The sequence below is a fragment of the Urocampus carinirostris genome, chromosome 10, assembly GCF_059441175.1.
Source record: "Urocampus carinirostris isolate Australia breed hairy pipefish chromosome 10, RoL_Ucar_1.0, whole genome shotgun sequence".
NCBI classification, from domain to species: domain Eukaryota; kingdom Metazoa; phylum Chordata; class Actinopteri; order Syngnathiformes; family Syngnathidae; genus Urocampus; species Urocampus carinirostris.
Genome location: NC_142358.1, coordinates 36,411,135 through 36,434,924, shown reverse-complemented (window position 1 = coordinate 36,434,924; position 23,790 = coordinate 36,411,135). Strand labels below are relative to the sequence as shown.

At 41.7% G+C, this 23,790-nt stretch overlaps 1 protein-coding gene across 1 annotated transcript in view; it reads left to right on the top strand.

Moving 5' to 3' along the window:
- The first annotated feature begins 5,126 nt into the window (after positions 1-5,126).
- Positions 5,127-23,790, top strand: part of jam3a (junctional adhesion molecule 3a) — a 48,453-nt gene continuing 29,789 nt past the window's right edge. Inside the window, exon 1 of the mRNA XM_088346320.1 lies at positions 5,127-5,322. Within this exon, the coding sequence (XP_088202446.1) occupies positions 5,274-5,322 (49 nt within the window). The 5' untranslated portion in view covers positions 5,127-5,273. The remainder of the gene's footprint in view (positions 5,323-23,790) is intronic.

Genomic DNA, 23,790 nt, shown 5'->3' with positions numbered 1-23,790 from the left:
GAAATGCCAACCATTCCTTAGTTTCTATTTTCTTTTTCACTCGCAACTTTACTGTGCATATGACAATAAACACTTGGAATTGAGTTTAATTCAAAAATAGACACTCCATTCCATCCATTATCTGCACCGCTTATCACAGAAACATCGAGTTCAGTCTGAAACAAGATACAGGGACAATATAAAATCTGGAGTAGCTCACCGAAGTTGTTGTGTTCATAATAATGTGCAGCCAATGTCCTCTTATATCCGTGAGGGTAGTAAATCCAGGAGAATACAATATTTACAAATACAGAATAGAAAAAAATGCTTTCTCTATGCCGTCAGCCACATGCTATACACATTCATCTTTTTCGGCAAATTGCGGCTTTGTTTCGCCGTTTAAGCCAATGCCAGCCTGTAAATGATAAAAAGGATCCGCCCCTTGACCTCCGAATAACTTTAGCCAATAGTGATCGATTCAACTGATGATTGACACATTGGTTAGCCAATGAAACGCCGGTAAATAAATCCCAGCATACACCGCGGACTACTTGGCGTTTGGGGGAAAATCTAGTCGGCGGCCTCAAGTTAGTTGGAAGACTTTGCGATTTAATATTGATCCATAAATAAGGTGCACTGTATTATAAGGTGCATGGTCAGCTTTTGAAAAAAATAAAGGCTTTTAGGTGCGCCTTATAGTGCGGAAAATACGGTACATTGGGGTAAAAATATTACATCACATGAGTGTTTTTCAACCAGTGTGCAAAGGCACACTAGCGTGCCGTGAGACCTTGTCTAGTGTGCTGCAAGGAACTGACCAATTTTATCTTTGTTAAAAAAAAGCATCTTTGATTTCGTCCGATTTCAGCCAAGAAACTAACATACATCCATATCAGTAGGTGGCAGTAGATTGCCATTTTTTCATTCTTTCTATATACTAAAAATATGCTCATGGGGTAGTGCAGGGAACTATATACGATAACTTGTAACATTTTAAATAACATTTTAGTAGACACTCAAAATAGTGAGTAGTGATAACTGGGTTTTGAACTTACAAAGAAAACAGGGAAAGAAGCCTTCAAACAAGGAAGTCAATGTCACGGTTGCCATGGCGCCCAATTGGCCCTCGCCGTGTGGCACCAGTTTCTGTCACGGTTGCCATGGCGCCCAATTGGCCCCGCCCCTGGGCGCCAGCTGAAACTTGTTGACAGATTGGCTCCCTATCAGTATTTAAACGCTGTCCTGACAGTCGCCTTTGGGAAAAATATATATCCACTATTGTCGGCCACGTCCACAAACACGTCTCACCTTTACTCCACTTCCCGTCAGCCCGTGTTTGCCCCGCCCCTTCTTTCTCATTTGCTCGTACAAAACATATCAGAATAAGTCTCTAAAATAAATACATTACAAAAATATACAGTTGCAAACACATATTATACATGATTACACATATTTACAAAGAAAGATGGTACACCGAGAGAGTTTTCAAAGCTTTAATAATAATATTATAACTTTCATCCCAAACTGGCCTGTGAAGGGTAGCAAAACGCTACTAGGAACACGCTCGCGACACAGTAAACGAGTGTGTTAAAAAATCATACCGTTCTTGTAAAAGCCACGGTAAACCGTCCTCATCTTCCTCCTCATAACTGGTGTCATCAAAATCGTCTTCCCAAGTATGGGAAAATACTGTCATATAGATGTCGCCTCACGCTCCCTTATTCAAATTCACGCTAGCATCACGCTCGCAAAGTACAGTTTACGTGCGGTAGCTCCGTTTCCTTCTATATCGGACTTCTCGATTGCGTTTAGCTTGAAAGTTGCGTCATGTGCCTTTCTTATTGCAATTCGCATGATGAGGATATGTCTACGCGATTTTAATTTATGCACAAGCTAAGAAGTTAGTCTAAATCTTACCTTATGTACTCGAGCGCCGTATAAATTGGCCGCATCACTGAATAAGCCGCAGGAAAAAAGTAGCGGCTTATAGTCCGGAATTTACGGAATTTAAATGCAAAATAAATAAATTAAATCATATTTAGAAATCCAAATCTAGGAGTATTTGGCAGTTCCACGCAAGTTAAGTTTTCCCTGTTGTAATGCTTTATTCTGCAAGCATGTGTAAAGTGATGAACATGCATTTCCTGTCCATCTTCCACCTCTGTGCCCTTGCACCGATTTACATACTACTTTGCCCCCATCTCTGTCTCCCAGGTTTAAAACTGGGATTCCACTCGATGTAACAGTGCAAGGAAAAAAATATATATAATGCGTTGCTTATATCCTAACCTAAATCTTTGAAGTTGAATGAATGAACGAAACCTTTATTTCGAACATTAAAAAGAAAAAAGGACAAAAACAATGCCTCAACAACAAAGTAACATTAACATAACATGTTCGAAAAGGGGTAGTAAGAAGCAGACGCTTATTTTCCCTACCCCTTCATCTTCCCTATTAATTCCATTTATAGATACTTCCTCTTTTGTGTCTAAATATAACGAAATCTCATAATTGTAATAATAACAATAGCCGCATATTTTATACACTAATCATCGTGGTACCCATGCATATTTTATACACTAATCATCGTGGTACCCATCTATTACCGTAAAATCCGGACTATAGAGCGCACCTGATTATTGGTTTTGTCCTTACACAAGCCGCACCTGTATATAAGCCGCATGCGCCAACATTTAATCATGTAACACAGTCACAATTTTATCCCAAACTTGACTTTAAGTGCCGCGATTGTGGTTTTTTTTTAAGGGTTATTGTTCTATCTTCGTTATTCATTATCCGTTATCGGTCAGTTCATAATACGCTACAAAGCCTAGGAGCCGGGACACATACTCTCAGCCAAAAGGCCAAGCTAAGGTCCTAGCCCTAAAGCCTTGCAGAACAGAGTATACAATTTCAAAACCACAATTGTAACTGCAAATATAGTACACAATCCATCCACCACAGTTGGCAACATGAACGGAAAATGATACCGGTAGTTAGAATTTAATGCAAACCTTTAAAGTCCAGGTCCCGTTGAAAGTAATCCAACGAAAAAAATGTATATTTCCAAAGTTAAGGGTGGGAAAAATATATATCCACTATTGTCCGCTGCAACAACAAAGAGATTTAACTCAGCTTTACCCTACTTCCCGTCAGCCCGCGTTTGCTCCGCCCCTTCTTTTTGATTCGCTCGTAGAAAACATAGCACAATAAGTCTCTAAAATAAATACATTACAAAAATATACAGTTGCAAATACATATTATACATGGTTACACATATTTACAAAGAAAGACGGTACACCGAGAGAGTTTTCAAAGCTTTAAAAATAATAACATAACTGTCATCCCAAACCGTGCCTGTGAAAGGTACCACACCACGCTACTCCTAACACGCTCGCAACGCACAAAGTGTAGCTGTTAAAAAAAGTCGTACCGCAATTGCGAAATTCACGGTAAACCGTCCTCGTCTTTCTCTTCATAACTGTCGCCATCAAGGGCGTCTTCCTCATAATCGGAACAAACCTCTGTCCTATATCATACGGACAATTCGAACATAAACTAAGAGGATGCAGTCTACCACGGCGCACAATTCCACCGGTCTAAATTTTACCTTTTGTACTCGAGTGCCGCTGGTGGCCGTTCAAAACGTTTAAATTTCTGACTTTGACTTCGGACTGCCGCCCCCCTCACCGCCCCCCAGATCTTTCCACCGCCCACTTTGGGAAGCACTGATCTAGATCATTCAGATGCGGATAATATCCTGAGAAATGTCCCCTGTGTGAATGAGCGAGTGAGTTATCTATCTCGGTGTGCCGTGCAACTGTCTGGCAACCAGTTCAGGGTGTCCCCTTCCCAGGGTGTCCCCTTCCTACTGCCCGAAGATAGCTGGGTTGGGCTCCAGCACCCCCGCGACCCTACTGAGGATAAGCGGTACAGATAATGGATGGATTGGTGGATGGATACGACTATTGAGGATAAGCGGGCTGGAAAATGAATGTAGGGATGGTGGGTTTATGAGCCACGTATTTTGAAAAGGGGGCATTTATTTATTATTACATATTAAATGTTTTTCACGTTACCTGTTGCGAGGACGTGAGACCACCGCACCTAAATATGACGACTAGGCTCGCTTCCGCCATTATGGTTTTATCAGGGTTGGGTAGGGTTACTTTAACTGGATTACTTTCAATTACTCTTGGATTACTCCAATACCAAATATGCTCATAAAAGACAAAAGGAACTAAATGTGAATAAAATGACTACATTTTGTGCAGGCTTGGGGAGTAACGGAACACATGGAACGGCAAAAATGATTTTGGCAAGCTGTTTGGATCTATTTTCATTTTGTTTCTGTCGCATTTTATGTTAGTTTTGCCGGAGATCAAAGAGATCAAAGCCAGGAGAGAAAGCTTACCACGTGTTGCGAGTCATCATTCTATTCCTATTTAGTTTATTTTGTCTTTTATTAGCATATTTGGTATTGGAGTAATCCAACAGTAATTGAAAGTAATCAAGTTAAAGTAACCCTACCCAACACTGCTCATAAGTCTGCCTGTAGCTTTTTGTTTTGTACTTGTAACCTGATTTGTCCTTGTAGTTTTTCGACACAAGGTAATTTTTGCCCGTATGTTTTTGTTTTGTAGGCAACGTGTATTGTTTTGATTCACACACAGGGGGACCATTTTTATAAGTTCGAATCCATTCTTTACAGGTACAAATTGTCTTTCTATGTATTTTTCTGGGTAAGCCTTTTCGACAGTGATTTTACTCCATAGAAAAGCGGTAGTATAATGCCTAACTTCTATTCTATAGCATATGAATAACCTATATTTTATGTTGACAATATCTGTGTATTATTTGTTATTGCGGCATCCATTGCGGCCTGGTCGTCCTGGAGGGGGGATTGCCTCGTGTTCGGTACCTTGTAAAAGTTTCTTCCTTTTCCTCATGTGGAGGTTTTTGAGTTTTTCCTTGCCCTCATGTAGGTTTTAGATCAGGGGATGGTGTCATAATAGTCGGTGGTTTGCAATAATCTGTGGTCTGTGCTTTACATAAACACGTTTTAGTCACTTGGTGTTGTCAGGTATGAATTCAGCAGGTGTTTGAGCCTTCGAGTCAAAACGCAGGGGTTAATGGAATCGACTGTAGCTATGGAAACTGGTCGATGGCAACATCCAGCAGCCCTTTCTCCCTTTGCGTGTCCCCCTCCCCTCATCCTCTTCGTACCTTCGGCGAGGTGGTGAGTGGCGAGCCGCGTGTTCTTCGGAGAAAACGACTAAACGAGACGCAGCAAGATGGCGATGGTGCGACTGATGGCGTGTTGCGTCTTGTACACAAGCCTGGGTAAGACCGCCATCATATGTTCGTGTCACCTTTACGGACGCTCGTAAAACGGGAGGAATTCACCGCCAGCGCCGCGACAGCTGGAGCTCCCACGGCTAACGTTCGGAGCAGCTGGTGCTAACTTAGCTCGACGTAAACAGGTTGAATGAGAGCCAAAAAGAGGAAAAAAATAGAAAAGAAAAGCGTGGTTTAATAGATTTGTTCAACGATGATAAAGTATGTAGTGTTTCCGAGTCCACGTTACTACTTCAGGTGTAGTCCGTGATTGACAGCTACGAATAAACATGAGGTATCTTTTGTTCTATTTTGTGTGTTTTAAAGCTAATTGAGTTGGTCAGTCGTGTGGGTGGTGATGGGCGAAAATGAGGACAACATCTGCTTTGTCTTTTGTGGCGTCACTTTGTCTTGTGTGCTCCTTCATGTGGAAGGAGATCGTCCATGCTTCACTACTGCTGCCAAATAATGGCCGTGCGCGCGCGTGTGCGCCCAATCTAGCGACATAAGTCATCAGGGCAACCCACGAAAGCGCACGAATACACGAAATGTCGCGTTATTGACAAGATTTTGTGAAATAATAACTTATTGCTAGGCTTTTAGGCGTTCGACCAGTGGTGTGCAACCACCGGGCTGTGGACCGATACTGGGTACGGACAGATAGCGGGTTGTGGGTCGTTTCGTCCTGGCCCTTACACAAAGAAAAAGTTGCCTTATTTTTATTTTTGTCGGGCATGGCAAGTTTTTCTACCGTTATTTTTGCCTAAAATGAATTGCATTCATGCGGCAGCAATCCACTATCCCCGATCACATATTGCTGCAAGTGTGGATCGGCAGAGCACACTTTCTGGGTGGTGTCTATTTGTGGCCGCGATCCATTATACCTAATCGACTTTTGCTGCGGGCGATGGCCGGCAGAGCACATGTTAGAATTACGAGAAGGCTACTTTGTGGATTTTTACATATCATACAGAGGTTCTGGTCCCCCTTAATTGTGATATACACGATATTACAATACTGTAAATTATATGTGCCAGGCATAAACCTCATAAATCTCTCAATTTAGTTCATATGTAAAGGTAAATCATAGTTGGCCTGTAGAGGTATGGGCGCCACCAGGCTGTACTTGCCCAAGACACACCACAGGAAATGGTGCCCCTAGGATTCTAGTGGTTAAGGGATCCAACCAACCAATCATATCATAATTATTTTCTTATGTATTGTTAGAGTATGCATTTTTTCTCTCAATTTATTATTGAATTAAATTAAATTAAAGATTTTAGGCTCGTTGTAGGGTTTTATGACCAGGAATTCCCAATGTTTTTTCCTTTGATTGTGATGTTTATTCTGCTTACCTACAATAAAGACTGTGGTTCTGTTTTTTTACTATCGGTCACCTGGATTTTGCATAGGATTCTGGGTTTGTTTGTTATTTTGACGATTATTGCTCACTGTTGTGTGTTTTTTTGACTATTATGCACTGCTTAGATTATTGCCACGGTTGGCCAATCATGTTGCTTTTCTTTGATTTCCGTCCCCTTCGGTGTTGATCGGCTTTTCTTAAGCTATGAGATTTCATGAAAAGAAGGAGAGGAGAGGAACTCTAGAACAGGTTGGAATTTTGCGTCTGGAGGTATTTTCTACTGTCCTCTCTTGTTCTCCTTGGTAGCTCAAAATTCATTGATGTCTTCTCTCCTTGTTTCGGGTAGAGGTCGGCACTGATATTTGGGAATTTGACGGATATCGTATCGCATATTATTAGGCCGATTATTAAAAACACCCTAAGCAACAGCCAAATTGAACTTTTCCCATCCTCTCAAGCCTTCTGTATCGGATGCTACCCACTTCGCGCCTACTGATTGGATGAGTGACCGGGGGCGGAGCCAATAAAGCAGGAAGCTCCCTCCACACTGTGTGCAGTCACAGACCGGAGCAAAAGTTTGGGCTCTCGCAAATAGTTTTCATATTAGCGAATATTTTTAACATTCCATTTTCCTGTCTATTTTTCTCTCCACTCTTTTGAACTACCATTGAAATGTTGAGGAAGCAGATACTACCTGGCGTTTCACTCCCCTTTACTTGAACGCGATTTTCCAATGCTTCTCAGCGCTTCGCTGATAGAACGAGTCTCCGTAGTCCGTATACTCTGTTTACTAAGAAATATTGATTACTGTGATTAAAACAAAAAAGTGATCGTTGTCCATACCAGTGTTTTTAAATCTTTTTTGATGCAAGGGACACTTATTTTCATGAAAAAAAATTGAGTCACACCGTCCGTAGAAAAGGTTTAAGGATGAATTGCCAGTACCAGTTTTATGTTGTTGATTTTTTACTTAACTTAAATTGTTGTTGCCAAAATGACAGTATAAAGTATAGGTTTAAGCAGTTTGGTACACTGAAAGGACTGTTGGAAAGGGCTGTTAAATAAAGCACTGTACAGTTACCATTAAAATTTTTATCATCATTTCTGGTCACCGTGGTTTAGGAGGTAAACCAAGTTAGTCATTCTGGTTAAAAATTTGGGATTGTATTATATGTTTCATCTGTTTTCAAGTTTTGCAATATTATATGCTGTTTTTTTTCCTTGCCCTCATGTAGGTTTTAGATCCGGGGATGGTGTCATAATAGTCTGTGGTTTGCAATAATCTGTGATCTGTGCAGCCCTTTGAGACTCCTTGTGATTAAGGGTGTCACAAATAAACATGACTTGACTTTTTTTAGAAAAGATACTAAAAAAGAGGAAAAAATGATTTTCTAGTAATACAAAACCTGATTTAATACATTCTAACCTTTTGAAATCTTTTTGGGGAGATTCTCAAGATATTTAAATTATGATTTCTCTTTTATTACATTTGTTTCATTATTTTCTGTTGGTTAATATATATTTGTACCGGTTCTGTCTCATGTTCAGAAAACTTACTTTAAAAAAGAGAGAAAGTAAACACTGCCACCTACCGGTACGGATGAATATTACAGCTGGACGATCAATAGCAGAAAGCTATGTTTTATTTAAGTACTAATGAAATGCTAATAAAATAATAAAATTGGGCAATTTCCTGTGGCACACTAGTGTGCCCTGGCACACTGGTTGAAAAACACTGGTCCATACAATGAGTTTATTAAGAAATATTCCTGCGAACTTCACCAACACTGGAGGCAACCCAATGTAGCTAGATGCTATAATATTTACGACCACAATTGGTTGTACACAAGTAGGCGTTTATATATATATTATATATATATATATATATATATATATATAGTACCGTTATTTTAAAGCATGTTTATTATATGTAGTTGTTCACTGATCACTGTAACCATAGAACCATTGTGAATGAGACTTTGGTTTTATTGGATTCCCCAGTGGGCAGCACGGTGGCGCGGTGGTTAGCGCGTGTGCGGCACAGTTTTGAGGTCATGGGTTCAAATCCAGCTACCAACCTTCTCTGTGCGGAGTTTGCATGTTCTCCCCGTGCTTGCGTGGGTTTCTCTGGGCACTCCAAAAACATGCATGTCAGGTTAATTGGCCGGTCCAAATTGTCCCTAGGTGTGAATGAGTAAGCGAGTTGTCTGTCCCTGTGTGCCCTGCGACTGGCTGGCATCCAGTTCAGGGTGTCCCCTGCCCACTGCCCGAAGATGGCTGGGATGGGCTCCAGCACCCCCGCGACCCTACTGGGGATAAGCGGTGTTTGCGAAGTAAGACACACGTCAAGACTACCACACTTATTAGTCATATTAGTTTTGTTGAGTGCTATCAAAGTTTCATTAGAATATATAACAAATATTCTTTGTGTCTTTCCTAATATTTACAGCAAATGAATATCTGCTCAAAATATCGGTTATCGGCCTCCTCTTAATACTAATCATGGGTATCGGCCCTGAAAAAAACATATCAGTCGATCCTTAACTTCTAGTGTCTATTAACTATAATTTTTTTTCCCTTCTCTTGAAATGTCCATCCGTTTGCATGTTTGTTTTTGCACATAGCGTCACGGCCATCAGGTGACTAACGTTGCAGAGACGATTCCCTCACGGTGACGTCTCATCAGCCCCGCCGAGAACATCCGGTCGGGCTGACAGACATAACCGTTATAGGGAAGATGGCTTGTCGGCGTGGCAGTTTGTGTTCGGTCACCTTGCTGCCGAGTAAAACCTGAGGGCCGTGTCGCCTGGCGTCTATAAACGTTAGATTGCATCGGTAAGGTTTGAACTTCTGACCCGAGTGTGAATCACGGCCCTGACAGTTCGTTTATCAGAGAGCGACGACTCGCCTCTCGCACCCTTGCAAGTTACCGTGAAATATACTGTGTGTGTGGAATTTGTCGGTGCTAGGTGGGTAGCGGCGATATACGTATAGAAAAAGGAAAAACAACATGTGCTTTTTAGACAAAAATAAATGTAAGTAAATTATTGAGTATTTTTGTCACAAATTTGCATCAATTGGTGTGAACAACTGAATAATATCCATCCATTTTCTGCACCGCTGAGCCCCACTACAGTCGCGGGGGTGCTGGATCCCACTCCAGCTAGCATTGGGCAGGGGACACCCATAACTGGTTGCCAGCAAGTCACAGGGCACATGGAGACATACAACCATTCAGATGCTCACTCATACCTAGGGACAATTTGAATCTGCCAAACAACCTGCAGTACATGTGTTTAGAATGTAGGAGGAAACCTGGACAGACACGGGAAGAACATGCAAACTCCGCACAGGGAGGCCGATAGCTGGAATTGAACCCTGGACCTCTGCACTGGGGTGGGTGACGCCTTAACCACTCAACCGCCATCCCGCAACTTAATTATATGCAGACCAAAAAATAGCACTTCCATAACTAAAAGTGTAGCTTGTATGTTCTGCAAAAAAAGTAAAAAAACTCCCACTGGCAGGCAATTTAGCCTGTTTTATGTCAGTTTCGAAAACGATCCTATTCTATTCATATTTCATCTACTATATTTTATTTGTTTTCTAGTAAAATGTGGAAAATATTATTTTAGGAGCATTATCTGACATAACAGACAGGTTTGAGTATGTTTTCCTATAAATAACTATTAAAATGTAAAAAATAATTAGATTTAAAGTTCTCAAATAAGAAATATCTATCTATCAATCTATCCATCTATCTATACTACAGGCATACCCCCCTAAACAAAAACCCACTAAGAACCCCTCCCAAAAAAAGGTAATAATTTTCCCTAAAAAGTTTTCAAAAAATAATAATTCAACTGATTAAGAATATCTGTACTATACCATACTGTACTATACTATAGTATACCAATATTTGTATTTAAAAAACATTTTTACCTTATCCTGAAAATCTCATCTCATCAGCTACACCGCTTATCCTCAGTAGGGTCGCGGGGGGTGCTGGAGCCCATCCCAGCAATCATCGGGCAGTGGGCAGGGGACACCCTGAACTGGTTGCCAGCCAATCGCAGGGCACGCAGGGACAGACAACTCACTCGCTCATTCATTCATACCTAGGGACAATTTGGACCGGCCAATTCACCTGAAATGCATGTTTTTGGAATGTGGGAGGAAACCGGAGTGCCCGGAGGAAACCCACGCAAGCACGGGGAGAACATACAAACTCCGCACAGGAAGTCTGGAGCTGGATTTGAACCCACGCAGGAGGTTCCCAAGACATGAACTGTGCCGCACATGCGCTAACCACTGCACCGCCGTGCTGCTATCCAGAAAATGAAGAAGAACAAATTATTTGGCATGACAAATAATTTTAAGTATTATTTTCCCTAAAACACGTACTTAAAAGTTTTAAATGACCAAATTTATCTGCCAAAGGATCAAGAAAATGTATGACATTTAGCTTTATTTCAACACGGTGAAAATGAAGATTTTTTTTTCTATTTTGATCTTTGTCCAAGTAATTTGATTTTCTTTCTCTTGATTTCTTGAATGAACATCGTTGTGGGAGTTACACTGGACAGCGATTAGAAAATCCGATTTTTGTTCTTTAAATATCACCATTGTGCAAGTTACTGTCCTTTAATTGCAAAGTTTCTTCTTCTGCATAATTTCAATTATACTTGGCAGAACATCGATAGAAAACGTCTCCCGGAGATCAATACAAATTTCTTAATCGTGAAGTCATCCCCTTGAGGTTATCCGAAAATGGACTTATTGAGTATGACTTCATGCTTTCGGCACCGATGATTGCATTATCGTTGATTCCGAATCGTCCGAAAAAACATTTCCCGTCTCATCCCATGCAAGAATTTATGATAACACGCTGAGTGTTTGTTTTCTGCACAGTGAATCCCAACGGTCCGGTCGCTCTCAGCGTGTTTACCGAGTCTGCACTGGAATGTCTGGGAAAGCGTCTTTTTATAGCGCCGTTCATATTTTGCCGCGGAAGGGGATTGTGGGACGTGACTATTGGAATGCAATTAGTGGGACGGGTCAATGGAAGAACAGAAGGATTAAGATGTGATGGGATTATTTTCGCAATATTGTCTTCAGGCTGACCTGCATCATGCCACAGAGGGTCTATTGTTGCATGAGTGCCATTAGTATTTTAGTTTGGTTCCCACGGCCTATATTTTGCTTGGGGTGACCACCTCGATATAACGGGGACATTTCGGGGAACGCTGACCGGCATTGGATAACATCTAATGAATTCAGCTTCTTTGTTATTGGGGTGGGATATGTGTGGGTATTTCTCATTAAGTCCTGTATGTTTTATACTGTAGACCAGGGGGCGTTAAGGTCATTTGCACAAGGGCCACATCAGCACCTCAAAGAGCCTGATTTTACTTAGAAATAGCTAAATATAATTGGTATATAAACTAAATGTAACCAGTCCATGTAACGTATCTCTAAATGTATTAACTATTCAAGTCACGAACATGACATTGAAAACATGTCACCACACATAAACTGTATCACATAGGATTGCCGCGGATCCTTGAAACGCCTGTCATGATTTGCCAATTACTATCACCGGCGCTCACTCGTTCAGCCCCAGCTGCCACTCGTTCCCTAATTAGCCCTCATCCTGTTTAAACATGTCATTCCCGTTCACTCCTGGTCAGTCCGTCTGCGAACCTCAGCGCATGCAAGGCAAGCACTTTTGACTCTGGCTTCCGTTTTGATCCTGACTTGTTTCCTGTATCGATCCCTGATCCAAGCTCTGTTCTCCTGTCCCGACTACCAGTATCCTGATTCTGTTTTCTGTATCGGTCCCCGATCCAAGCTCCGTTCTCCTGTCCCGGCTACCAGTATCCTGATTCTGTTTTCTGTATCGGTCCCCGATCCAAGCTCTGTTCTCCTGTCCCGGCTACCCGTATTCTGATTCTGATTCCTGTATCGATCCTCGATCCAAGCTCCGTTTTCCTGTCCCAGCTACCCGTATCCTGATTCTGTTTCCTGTATCGATCCCCGATCCAAGCACCATTCTTCTGTACCAACTACCCGTATCCTGATACTGTTTCCTTTATCGATCCCCGATCCAAGCTCCATTCTCCTGTACCAACTACCCGTATCCTGATACTGTTTCCTTTATCGATCTCGGATCCAAGCTCCGTTCTCCTGTCCCGGCTACCCGTATCCTGATTCTGTTTCCTGTATCGATCTCCAGTTGGGTCCCCTGCTTGTACCGGTCGTGACAACGCCTTTAAAGGCATTGAATTTGTTTTCTAAAAATAAGGCCTGAATTGTCATTAAAATGTCTTAAATCCAATTTTAGAAAGTCTTAAAAATGTAAACACATTAATGGATTTAATTTTGTGGCAACATAGCGTGACCAAAATAACGGAACTATCAAAACGGTGATATGGTTTCAGTCGGGCCTCTGAGCAGACGCATGTGTTAGGTATATCTATCCTTCAAACAAAGCAATTGCTTTGGACCATAGGAAAGTGTGAATTTAATGAGAGGAACAATTTTTGCTATGGCTAAAAGCTGCGTCAGGTGATGTATACGAAGCACGATGTATTCTGTGCAAGCAATATGTGTTTTTTTTTATTTTTAAAAGGCATAAAAAAAGTCTTTAAAAGTCTTGAATTTAACTTGCCTTAAGCTGTAGGAACCCTATAATATGTTATAAATTAGATACAGTGATACCGTTACTTACGAGCCACCTAAGCTACCAGAAATTATATATGCCTTTCAAGCATAAAAATGTTCCCAAATTTCCAGATGTTAACATTAAAATCATTTTTTTATTATCTTATTACAATATTACCATGTATAATTACTATTTGAAAGTGTTTTTAGTGGTCAGGACGATGTTTTTTATAGCAATTTCGAGTTGACGTGGATGTTTTTGGGAGGCAGGGAACTGATTAATAGATTTATGGTTATTTCGTACCCGGAAAATTTGCTCAAGATACTAGGAATTCTAAGGCAGCACGGCGGGGCAGTGGTTAGCGCATGTGCGGCACAGTTCATGTCTTGGGAACCTCCTGCGTGGGTTCAAATCCAGCTCCAGACTTCCTGTGCGGAGTTTGTATGTTCTCCCCGTGCTTGCGTGGGTTTCCTCCGGGCACTCCGGTTTCCTCCCACATTCCAAAAACATGCATTTCAGGTGAATTGGCCGGTCCAAAATTGTCCCTAGGTGCGAATGAGCGAGTGAGTTGTCTGTCCCCGTGTGCCCTGCGATTGGCTGGCAACCAGTTCAGAGTGTCCCCTACCCACTGCCCGATGATTGCTGGGATGGGCTCCAGCACCCCCGCGACCCTACTGAGGATAAGCGGTTGCAGCTAATGAGATAATGAGACTAGGAATTCTAGATACCAGCACGATCTGGGAACATATCAATTTCCTATGTAGAGATGTCACTTATACATAACAAATAACAAAATGATAACAAAATCTTCTTGAACATTTTTAGGATCATCTACTTATCAAATTCACTTTTTGGCATCAATATGGAAATTCAAATGTATAGTAGTGCTGAGCCATCTCTTGGTGGTTATCATAGTCGACAGGCATTGTGGGATATGTAGTTTTTTCTCAAGGCAGTCTTTTGACCTGTTTTTTGAAACACTCTGACATTTTAGGCTCTTGCTGGCCACATGAAATGATGTGGCGGGCCACATTTTGCACACAGGCCATGTGTTTGAAAGTTGTTCTATATACACTTTTTCACATTACGATGTGGAATAAGACAACCTGTTGGCCTCTTGTTACAGAATTTTCCCTAACATATGCTATCAAAAATAAATTATGTCCCATACACAAAATCAAGCGACGGCATGAGTGCAACTGCGGGCAGCAAAGTGCAAAATAGGACTTTGCTCATAATCCAAATTTATACAACCAAATACTAATTGCCAATTACAGTGGAACCTCGGTTCTCGACCATAATCCGTTCCAGAACCCTGTTCGAAAACCGATTTGTTCGATCACCGAAATCATTTTTCCCATTAAAAATAATGTAAATCGTTTTAATCCGTTCCAACACCCTGAATGTTTAGCTTGAATGTTTAATGTAAACTTAAAGCTAACCCAGGCTAATCGTACGTTCGCGTTATCGTAATCTTCCGTACCAAAGATTACGCTATCATGAACGTGTAAAAATAAAAAAATCAGGTCGTTTACAAGTCATTTAGCACCCGGGTCTCCACAACAAGTGGTGAGCGGTTCATTGGAAAGGGGGCTCTGTTTCAACACCCTCAATGTTGGGCTCCGTTCCAACACCCACATGAAGCTAACCCAGGCTAATCGTACGTTCGCGTTGTCGTAATCTTCCGTACGAAAGATTACGCTAACATGAACGTGTAAAAATTAAAAAAAAAAGGATAAAGAAAAGAATTATGGATAGGATTTCTTACCTTTGTGGTGGTCAGCAGAAGGCGCAGGTGGACGGCCGTTGCTTGCTTATAGCACTCACTCCCCTAGCCACATCACTAGATTTCACAGCCTCCTTATTCTTTAGTATCGTACTGATCGTAGATTTAGCCATGCTGTATTCCCTAGCAAGATCAGACACTCGCACACCTCCTTCATATTTTGCTATTAATTCTTTCTTAAATGCAATAGTTGTACGCACTACTTTTCTTTTTTCACCTGTAGCAACTTTGCCGCTTGCACTGACTTTCTTCGGAGGCATAATAAGGGGCTAAAACACCCGTACGCCGCTCAGCATCGCACCCTAGCGTACGCACTCACGCATTACCGGCGTTCGAACTCCGATTTTTCGACCGAACAGCGAAGCAAGAATTTCTCGAAATTTTTGGGTCGGACTCCGATTTGTTCGAACTGAGAGGCGTTCGAAAACCGAGGTTCCACTGTACTTGAAATTGACAGCAGACCACCGGGTTATGACATCCCTATTATGATGTGGAATATGATTTTCCCCACCATATGACATCTAAATTTCCTAAATCCTGCCCAAAAATGTACAAAATTTAAACTTTGCATTGTTTGTTCATATAGCTGTGCTTGTTTGCTAATGACTGACGTCTTGTAAGATGCTGGCCTGCAATTGGGTAGCATTGCGGGATCAAGATGCCAATACGCTATTGGCTGAACTCCCTCCCACAATGCCTTTCTGTCCCTTTATTCTGTTCAGAATCTCGTGTGTTTTGTAAAAACTATGCACCTTGGGGCTACAATACTGTATTTTTTTACTACATTTACTAGCTATGGGTCCCAAGACGGGCGCGTCAGCCACATGGTGCAGATCCCTTAATCGCATGGGTCTTTGGGGCACCAATGAGGACGCACTCTGGAGAGCTTTCTTCACGGTTCCTGGCCCTTTCCTGGGTCGTGACAAAGTTGACACCAGTACATTCCTTAAAGTTGTCGTCCGAGTTCTTTTTAGGTCTTCTTCCCTCTTCTGGTACGACAGCGTCAAGATATTTACATTTGGTGACAGATTCTCGCTCTCTGTGTTTGATGGTGATGTTTGTGCTGATTCCTTGGGGATTTTTGGTCATTACTGGTTGCTTTGTCCAGGTGATTGACTAGATCTCTGAATTCCTGTTTACCTCCTGCCAATTCGGCAATATCATCAGCAAAATAAAGGTTAGAGATGTTGTGTCCCCCAATACTGACTGTACCTTCATGTTGCTCCAGAGTTTCGGATATGATCTTCTCCAGGAAGATGTTGCCGGCCCAGTTATTTTTGGGTATTCCTCTCCTTTGGATTGTGCCCTGGAGATCTATCTTGGCCAGTCTTGATGACCTTGTGACGTGACCTTACCACTCAAGTTTCCATCCACACACAGTTGTCAACAGTCCTTCGTAGGGTCCAAGGACTGTGATTTATATTGCAAAGAATAACACAACGTCTTGTTACGAAATCACGGATTCCGTAAATGTCATGCTTTTCTCAGTGACCCTGCCAAAGTGCCTCCCGGGTGGGTGGGAGTGCTCCGATCGGGGGGTTGGACAATAACCTTTCATGTTTTCATAGCCGCTTTAGCGCTAAGCCATAATGCTACACCTCTGGCCTGTCCGCTGCCGACAAAGCTGTTAACGGATAATCCGTAAGTTGCGCTGGGGATTGTTTGCCGGACAAGCTTGTGTCTCTCAGGACAACCAAGCACAGCTGCAGTTAAAAAAAAAAAACCTTCCTCGGCCTCTCGCGGTCGCTGAACTCAGGGTGGGAAAGGAGTCAGGGATGCAAGAGACAGAAGCCGGGACCTGGGAGTCACGTCTCATCGCCGAGCGCCTTTGATACGACTTGATGCCGCGTTCTCACAACTCCCACGGGCAGCCGTGTGTTTTTGTGTGAGCATGTTGGTGGCGTCCCGCTCGGAGGCGAAGGGGAGTGATGTCGTGTCGTAGCAGCCTGCTTTGAATAAAGACCTCTAAATTAGTCAGAAAGCTGCAGGGAAACAAGGAAAGAGGGGGGGGGGGAGGCGGTGCAAAGGGCGAGGTTTATATTTGTCTTAATTTCAGTCTCCATTTTGCTGCCTTCTTACTCACCTCCAGTGGGAGCGTGGATTCCTTCATGGCCTAACTGGGGGTTGTTAAATCCCCCATGTGTTTCTGACTATTAATGATACTAGAACCATCAGATTCAATGGAGACTCAGTGAAATGCAAAAACTTCATAGATCTTTTTTTATTGCCCTCATTTTGTGGTTCATTGACTACGTTTACATGTAGGCGATAATCCGATTAGAAAGGGAATACGTTTATATGCTTGGAGACAAACGAATAACCCTGTATACATAGTGTTTACGAATACAGACATCTCTCCCTCGGTTTTCGCGGTTAATGGGGACCAGAACCACTCGCGAAAAGTAAAAATCTGCAAAGAATTGTTGCACCTTCATAAAAAACCCTTAAATCGAGGTGACGCCATTACCGACTACCGAGATCTACAAATAACACACAACACATACCGTAAATTCCGGACTTTAGAGCGCACCTGATTATAAGCCGCACCCACCACATTTCGGGAGGAAAACCGATTTTGTACATACACAAGCCGCACCTGTATATTAGTCGCATGCGTCCACATTGAAAGACGCAACTCAAACACGAAACTAACCAATACCCAATTAAGTCCAAAAAACACAGCCGGCAAATTGAACGGAAAATGATACCGGTACTTAAGATTTAATGCAGACCTGCAGAGTCCGGGTGCCCGTTGAAAGTAATCAAAGAAAAAAAGTGTATATTTCCAAAGGTAAAAATATATATCCACTATTGTCGGCCGTGTCCACAAACACGTCTCACCTTTACTCCACTTCCCGTCAGCCCGCGTTTGCCCCGCCCCTTCTTTCTCATTTGCTCGTACAAAACATTTCAGAATAAGTTTCTGAAATAAATACATTATAAAAATATACAGTTGCAAATACATATTATACATGGTTACACATATTTACAAAGAAAGACGGTACACCGAGAGAGTTTTCAAAGCTTTAATAATAATATTATAACTTTCATCCCAAACCGTGCCTGTGAAGGGTAGCAAAACGCTACTAGTAACACGCTCTAAACACAGTAAACAGTTCTGTTAAAAAAACATACCGTACTAGAAATAAGCACGGTAAACCGTCCCTATCCTCCTCCTTATAAACGACATTATCATAGTGGTCCTCCTTCAGTACTGGAAAGAGACTTTGTCATATAGACGCCGTCCCACGCTCCCTTATTAAAAAACACGCTAGCATCACGCTCGCAAAGTAAAGTTTCCATCTATATCGGACTGCTCGATTGCGTTTAACTTGAAAGTTGCGTCATGTGCCTTTTTTATTTGCAATTTGCATGATGATATGTCTACGCTAATTTAATTTGTGCACAAGCTAAGAAGTTGCAGTCTAAATCTTACCTTTTGTACTCGAGCGCCGCTGGCGGCCGTTAGAAAAATTACATAAATTGGCCGCATCACTGAATAAGCCGCAGGGTTGAAAGTTTGGGGAAAAAGTAGCGGCTTATAGTCCGGAATTTACGGTAATTGCAGGTGAACCATTCTCATGAACTGTTGGTTGAAAGTTAAAGAAGCTAAATTATAGATACAGAATGCCTGTTTTTCAACAGTTTAATCATATTTTAGTACTTTATCTATTTTTGCCCTCTGTCTACAAGTATATAAGCTTGGATAATAATAAAAAAAACTTACCTGTCGACTTATACGTTTTCCTGTATTTTATACATTTTTTCCACCATTTCAAATTGTGTACACCATATAAGAATGTTTGTACGGGAAATTAAAAAACAACAACAAAAAAACAATCTGTTGTATAGAGCACTGGTAGCAGACGACAACAAACCTTTATTATCACTTAAAAAGGGAAACTACAATCAATAATAAGGGGTTGATGGGCTGAGGTTGACACTTATGAAAACCTCCCGCTTGACGAGTCCGGCAATTTGAGAGAAAAGGAAAAAAAAAAAACCTCAACAAATTGGCATTTACTGAAATAACACAGATTGCTTGAAGGAGTCCACTCAGGCAAAGAACTGCTAAAACCTTCCGAGTTTGTACGCTGTACGTGCCCCGGGCCAGACAAGAATGATGATTAAATATGCAGCACATTTAAGCACGGTTAAGTAATTTGCGCTTCTGCTTTTTGCCGCACCCGCATTTTTTGTTTAGCGCTCACGATCCGCATACGTTTAAAACAGGAAACCGACCTTATTATGATTTAGGGTGTAAAAACAACAACTGATCTGAATGTATTATTTAGGAGCGATGCTTCGCTTTGTCAAACTGCTTAAGATAATGCTCCGGTCTGAGTGTTCTCATGTCATGTTCCCACATCGGGCTCGGTCTCCTCTGTGGTCTACTACGTTTCTTCTTATTATCTATTAAAAAGCTGAACTTCTTTTCTGCACGCCACAAAAGTTGAGTTCAGACCGCACTTGGGAACTTGGACCTTTGATGAATGTCCGTGTCACAGGGTTCGTACGGGTGCTTGAAATAGTTGAATTTTAATGTTGTTTTTAAGTTTTAAAAGTGCTTCAATTTTGGGTGAAGTCTTTGTAAATGTTTGAATTGGTTCTCAGGTTTCTCTACACCAATACTGCTCTCTGGTGGCTTCGCTTTGCCATTACTTCTTTCCTTGTGATTAACGGCAGCTTGCATTCCTTTGTATGACATTGTCTTATGAAGCACCATCACCGCCTATGGGTCACACCCAAGAGACGGGATGCATGCTACACCGAAACAGTGTTATGGTTTGCGTTGTGGCTGAACCCATTTGGGGCAGGCAGGAACTACAGGCAGAACTTCTCAAAAAGAGGACAGTATTAATGATCAAAAATCAAGACAATGAAATGAAATGAAATGATCTGCATTTATATAGCGCTTTTCAAGTCAATGACTTCCCAAAGCGCTTTACAATGTGCTCCACATTTCCCAATAGTGGCTTTGCAGCCATGTAAAGCGCTAACCTGCTTATTGAGGATATTAGGGGTTCAGTGTCCTACCCAAGGACACTTCGACATGTAACACGGACGAGCCGGGATTCGGACTGGGATCCCTTGATCCCAAGACGAGCGCTCTACCTGCTGAGCTACTGCCGCCCCCAAAGTCATAAACAAACAAGAGGGTACAAACAACAGACAAAATGTCCAAACAAGAAACTGGAAACAAAAAAAAAACTAACTAAAAAATTTGAAACAATGGCAAAAAGTGGTAATGGAAAATACGAGGATCAAAGTAGCAAAGAAACCTGGTGGTGGGTGTATGCCAGACCCCAACATAATCCCCCCACCTCAAAAGCCGGATAGCAGACGGCCCTAAAAGGAAAACAAAATTCGTGCAGTGATGGGATGACTGAAAGAAAATCAGGGCGTGGCTGAGAAGCCTTCCCATCGCCGCCAGGACAGATTACCCAGCCGCAGCCGAGGTGTCCCCTTTGTCGCTTAGACAGGTTACCCGGGTGTGGCCGAGCTGTCCTAATCACAACCAGGACAGGTTATCCCGGGCAAGGACAAGGTGTGCCACCTTTGCCGCCAGGACAGGTTACCCGGGCATGGCCGAGGTGCCCCCTCACTGACAGGACTGGTAACCAAGTACGACCGAGGTGGTAACGGCCGAGGTCGAGGTGTCTTCTTGCCGCCAGGACAGGTATCCAAGCACGGCTGAAGTTATTTCTCCAGGGGGCGTGGGAGCCTCCCCCTAGGTCCTTTGATTTTCGGGTCATTCTGTTAAGGCTTACGGTTTGGATGATCCCATGTGGGAGAGGCAGGAACTTCAGGCAGAGGTTCTCCTAAAGAGGACAGTGTGCAGTGGTTAGCACTTTTGCCTGTCACGCGAAAGGTCCTTGGTTCGAGACCAGGTCTAAACATTTTGTCCTGGAGAAGGATGGGCTCCACCAGGGTGTACTTACCCAAAGCACACCACAGGAAATGGTGCCCTAACTACCTTAGTTGTTAAGGGATCAAACCAACCAACCATTAATTGACAAAAAATCAGTACCAAAGTGCTAAACAAACACGTGGGTACTAAATGACTAACAAAGAGTCCAAACAAGAAACTAAAAACCACAAACTAGTAACAACGACCAGAACGAGAAATGTAAATGGAAAACCTGTGCCCAGTTCAAAACGCCAGTTGGGGCCCTCTGGTGGTGGTAGGTATGCCAGACCGTAACAAACAGGGCACTATGAAATGTATATTAACGCAAGGCTGACGTATCAATTATAGACATTTATCATAGGCCATACAAAAAAATTAAGGTAGCATTTCCCAGTGGTAAATTGTATTGGGAATGACTTCCTGTAACTTAAATGTAAGCTAGATACCGTATTTTCCGCACTATAAGGCGCACCTGGTTATAGGGCGCACCCCGAAAAAATAGTTTTTGGTCCTATTTTTGACATACATAAGACGCACCGGATTATAAGGCGCTACAATAGGAACGTCGACAAAACAGTCAGATAGTTCAGTCCAACTTATTACCCCCTTAACATTCCCAAAGCTTGCAAAGACGCAAATACGTGTCGAGAACACGTGCGGATGCGGTGTCCGTAGGATGTCACTCAAATGCATCGTTCCATCATTCGGAAGGTTAAAGTCTTGGGATTCAAGAAATGCCAACCATTCCTTAGTATCTATTTTCTTTCTCGCTCGCAACTTTACTGTGCATATGACAATAAACACTTGGAATTGAGTTTAATTTAAAAATAGACACTCCATTCCATCCATTATCTGCACCGCTTGTCACAGAAACATCGAGTTCAGTCTGAAACAAGATACAGGGACAATATAAAACCCGGAGTAGCTCACCGAAGTCGTTGTGATCATAATAATGTGCAGCCAATGTCCTCTTATATCTGTGAGGGTAGTAAATCCAGGAGAATACAATATTTACAAATACAAAATAGTAAAAAAATGCTTTCTGTATGCCGTCAGCCACGTGCTATACGCATTCATCTTTTTCGGCCAATTGCAGGCTTTGTGTCGCCGTTTAAGCCAATGCCAGCCTGTAAATGATAAAAAGGATCCGCCCCTTGACCTCCGAATAACTTTAGCCAATAGTGATCGATTCAAATGATGATTGACACATCTTTTTTGGCCAATTGCAGGCTTTGTTTGCCGTTCAAGCCAATGCCAGCCTGTAAATGATAAAAAGGATCCGCCCCTTGACCTCCGAATAACTTTAGCCAATAGTGATCGATTCCAATGATGATTGACACATTTTTTTCGGCCAATTGCAGGCTTTGTTTGCCGTTCAAGCCAATGCCAGCCTGTAAATGATAAAAAGGATCCGCCCCTTGACCTCCGAATAACTTTAGCAAATAATGATCGATTCAAATGATGATTGACACATTGGTTAGCCAATGAAACGCCGGTAAATAAATCCCAGCATACACCGCGTACTACTTGGCGTTCAGGGGAAAATCTAGTTGGCGGCTGCAAGTTAGTTGGAAGACTTTGCGACTTAATATTGATCCATAAATAAGGCGCACTGTATTATAAGGCGCATGGTCAGCTTTTGAAAAAAATAAAGGGTTTTAGGTGCGCCTTATAGTGCGGAAAATATGGTAATATACATAATTACCCAACACCTACAGTACATGGGGAAAGTTTTGCATTAAAAATATTCCCACACAAACGTTTCAGATACATATAAATTCGCGACTTACTCAATATCCAAAAATAATTTCTTGCTATATGCACGCGCAAAATTAAAAATCGCATATGTAAATCACAGGTATATTGGTGGCTCTTCAAAATACATGATTCACACCCGTATTCATTCTTTTAATGGTACTGGAGAAACTGAAAAATTGTCTTTAAAAGTCCTTAAAAAGTGCTTGGTTTCGGCCATGAAGAAGGTGTATGAACCTTGCTGGGATTAATTGTCTGGACGATTGCTAGGATTCGAATAGCAAAAAGAGACTAGTGTAGAATTTGTGACAAAGGTAATGATGCAGTTTCTTGTTTCTATTATTTTGTCCTTTGTATTTACTGAAATTATATACATGTGATCTGTTTTGGATGTTACCGGCATTAAGTTTGAGTGACAGTTTAGACTTTGGAATGAAGTGCATCATTAAATCTTTGTTTAATAATCAATCTACGTTGCAATCATCACCCGACACGAAATGGGAACGAGAGACAGTGAGAAAGAAAATAACCTTGCAAGAAACAAAACAGTGAGGAAGAAGGAATGCTAACAAGCAAAATCAATAAAATAATTGAATCAAACTTGCTACAGAGACCGAAAGCGAGCACGCTATCAAGAAAGGAAAAAAGGACAAAGTAAAGAAAAAAGGGAAGAACACTACCTAGCGAAAAAGAAAGAAAGCTATCTAGAGATAAAGAAAGAAAGCTAGCAAGAGAGAAAAAAAAAAGTTTTAATTTTGATTTATTGGGTTTGGAATAAAATTTGCTGGTTACATAATTAATAAGCCGGTGGTGCTGAAGATATACCACCAACATTAGTTTAAAATGGTTTCATTTATATCTTCTATTAATTTGAAGAAGAAATTCCTCAAAACATTATCTTGTACTTAAGCCTTTAAATGATTAATTTTACAGTTCATTGCTTTTGATAAAGATGATTATTCCGAATGAGAAATGCAGACACAAACCGTATGGTT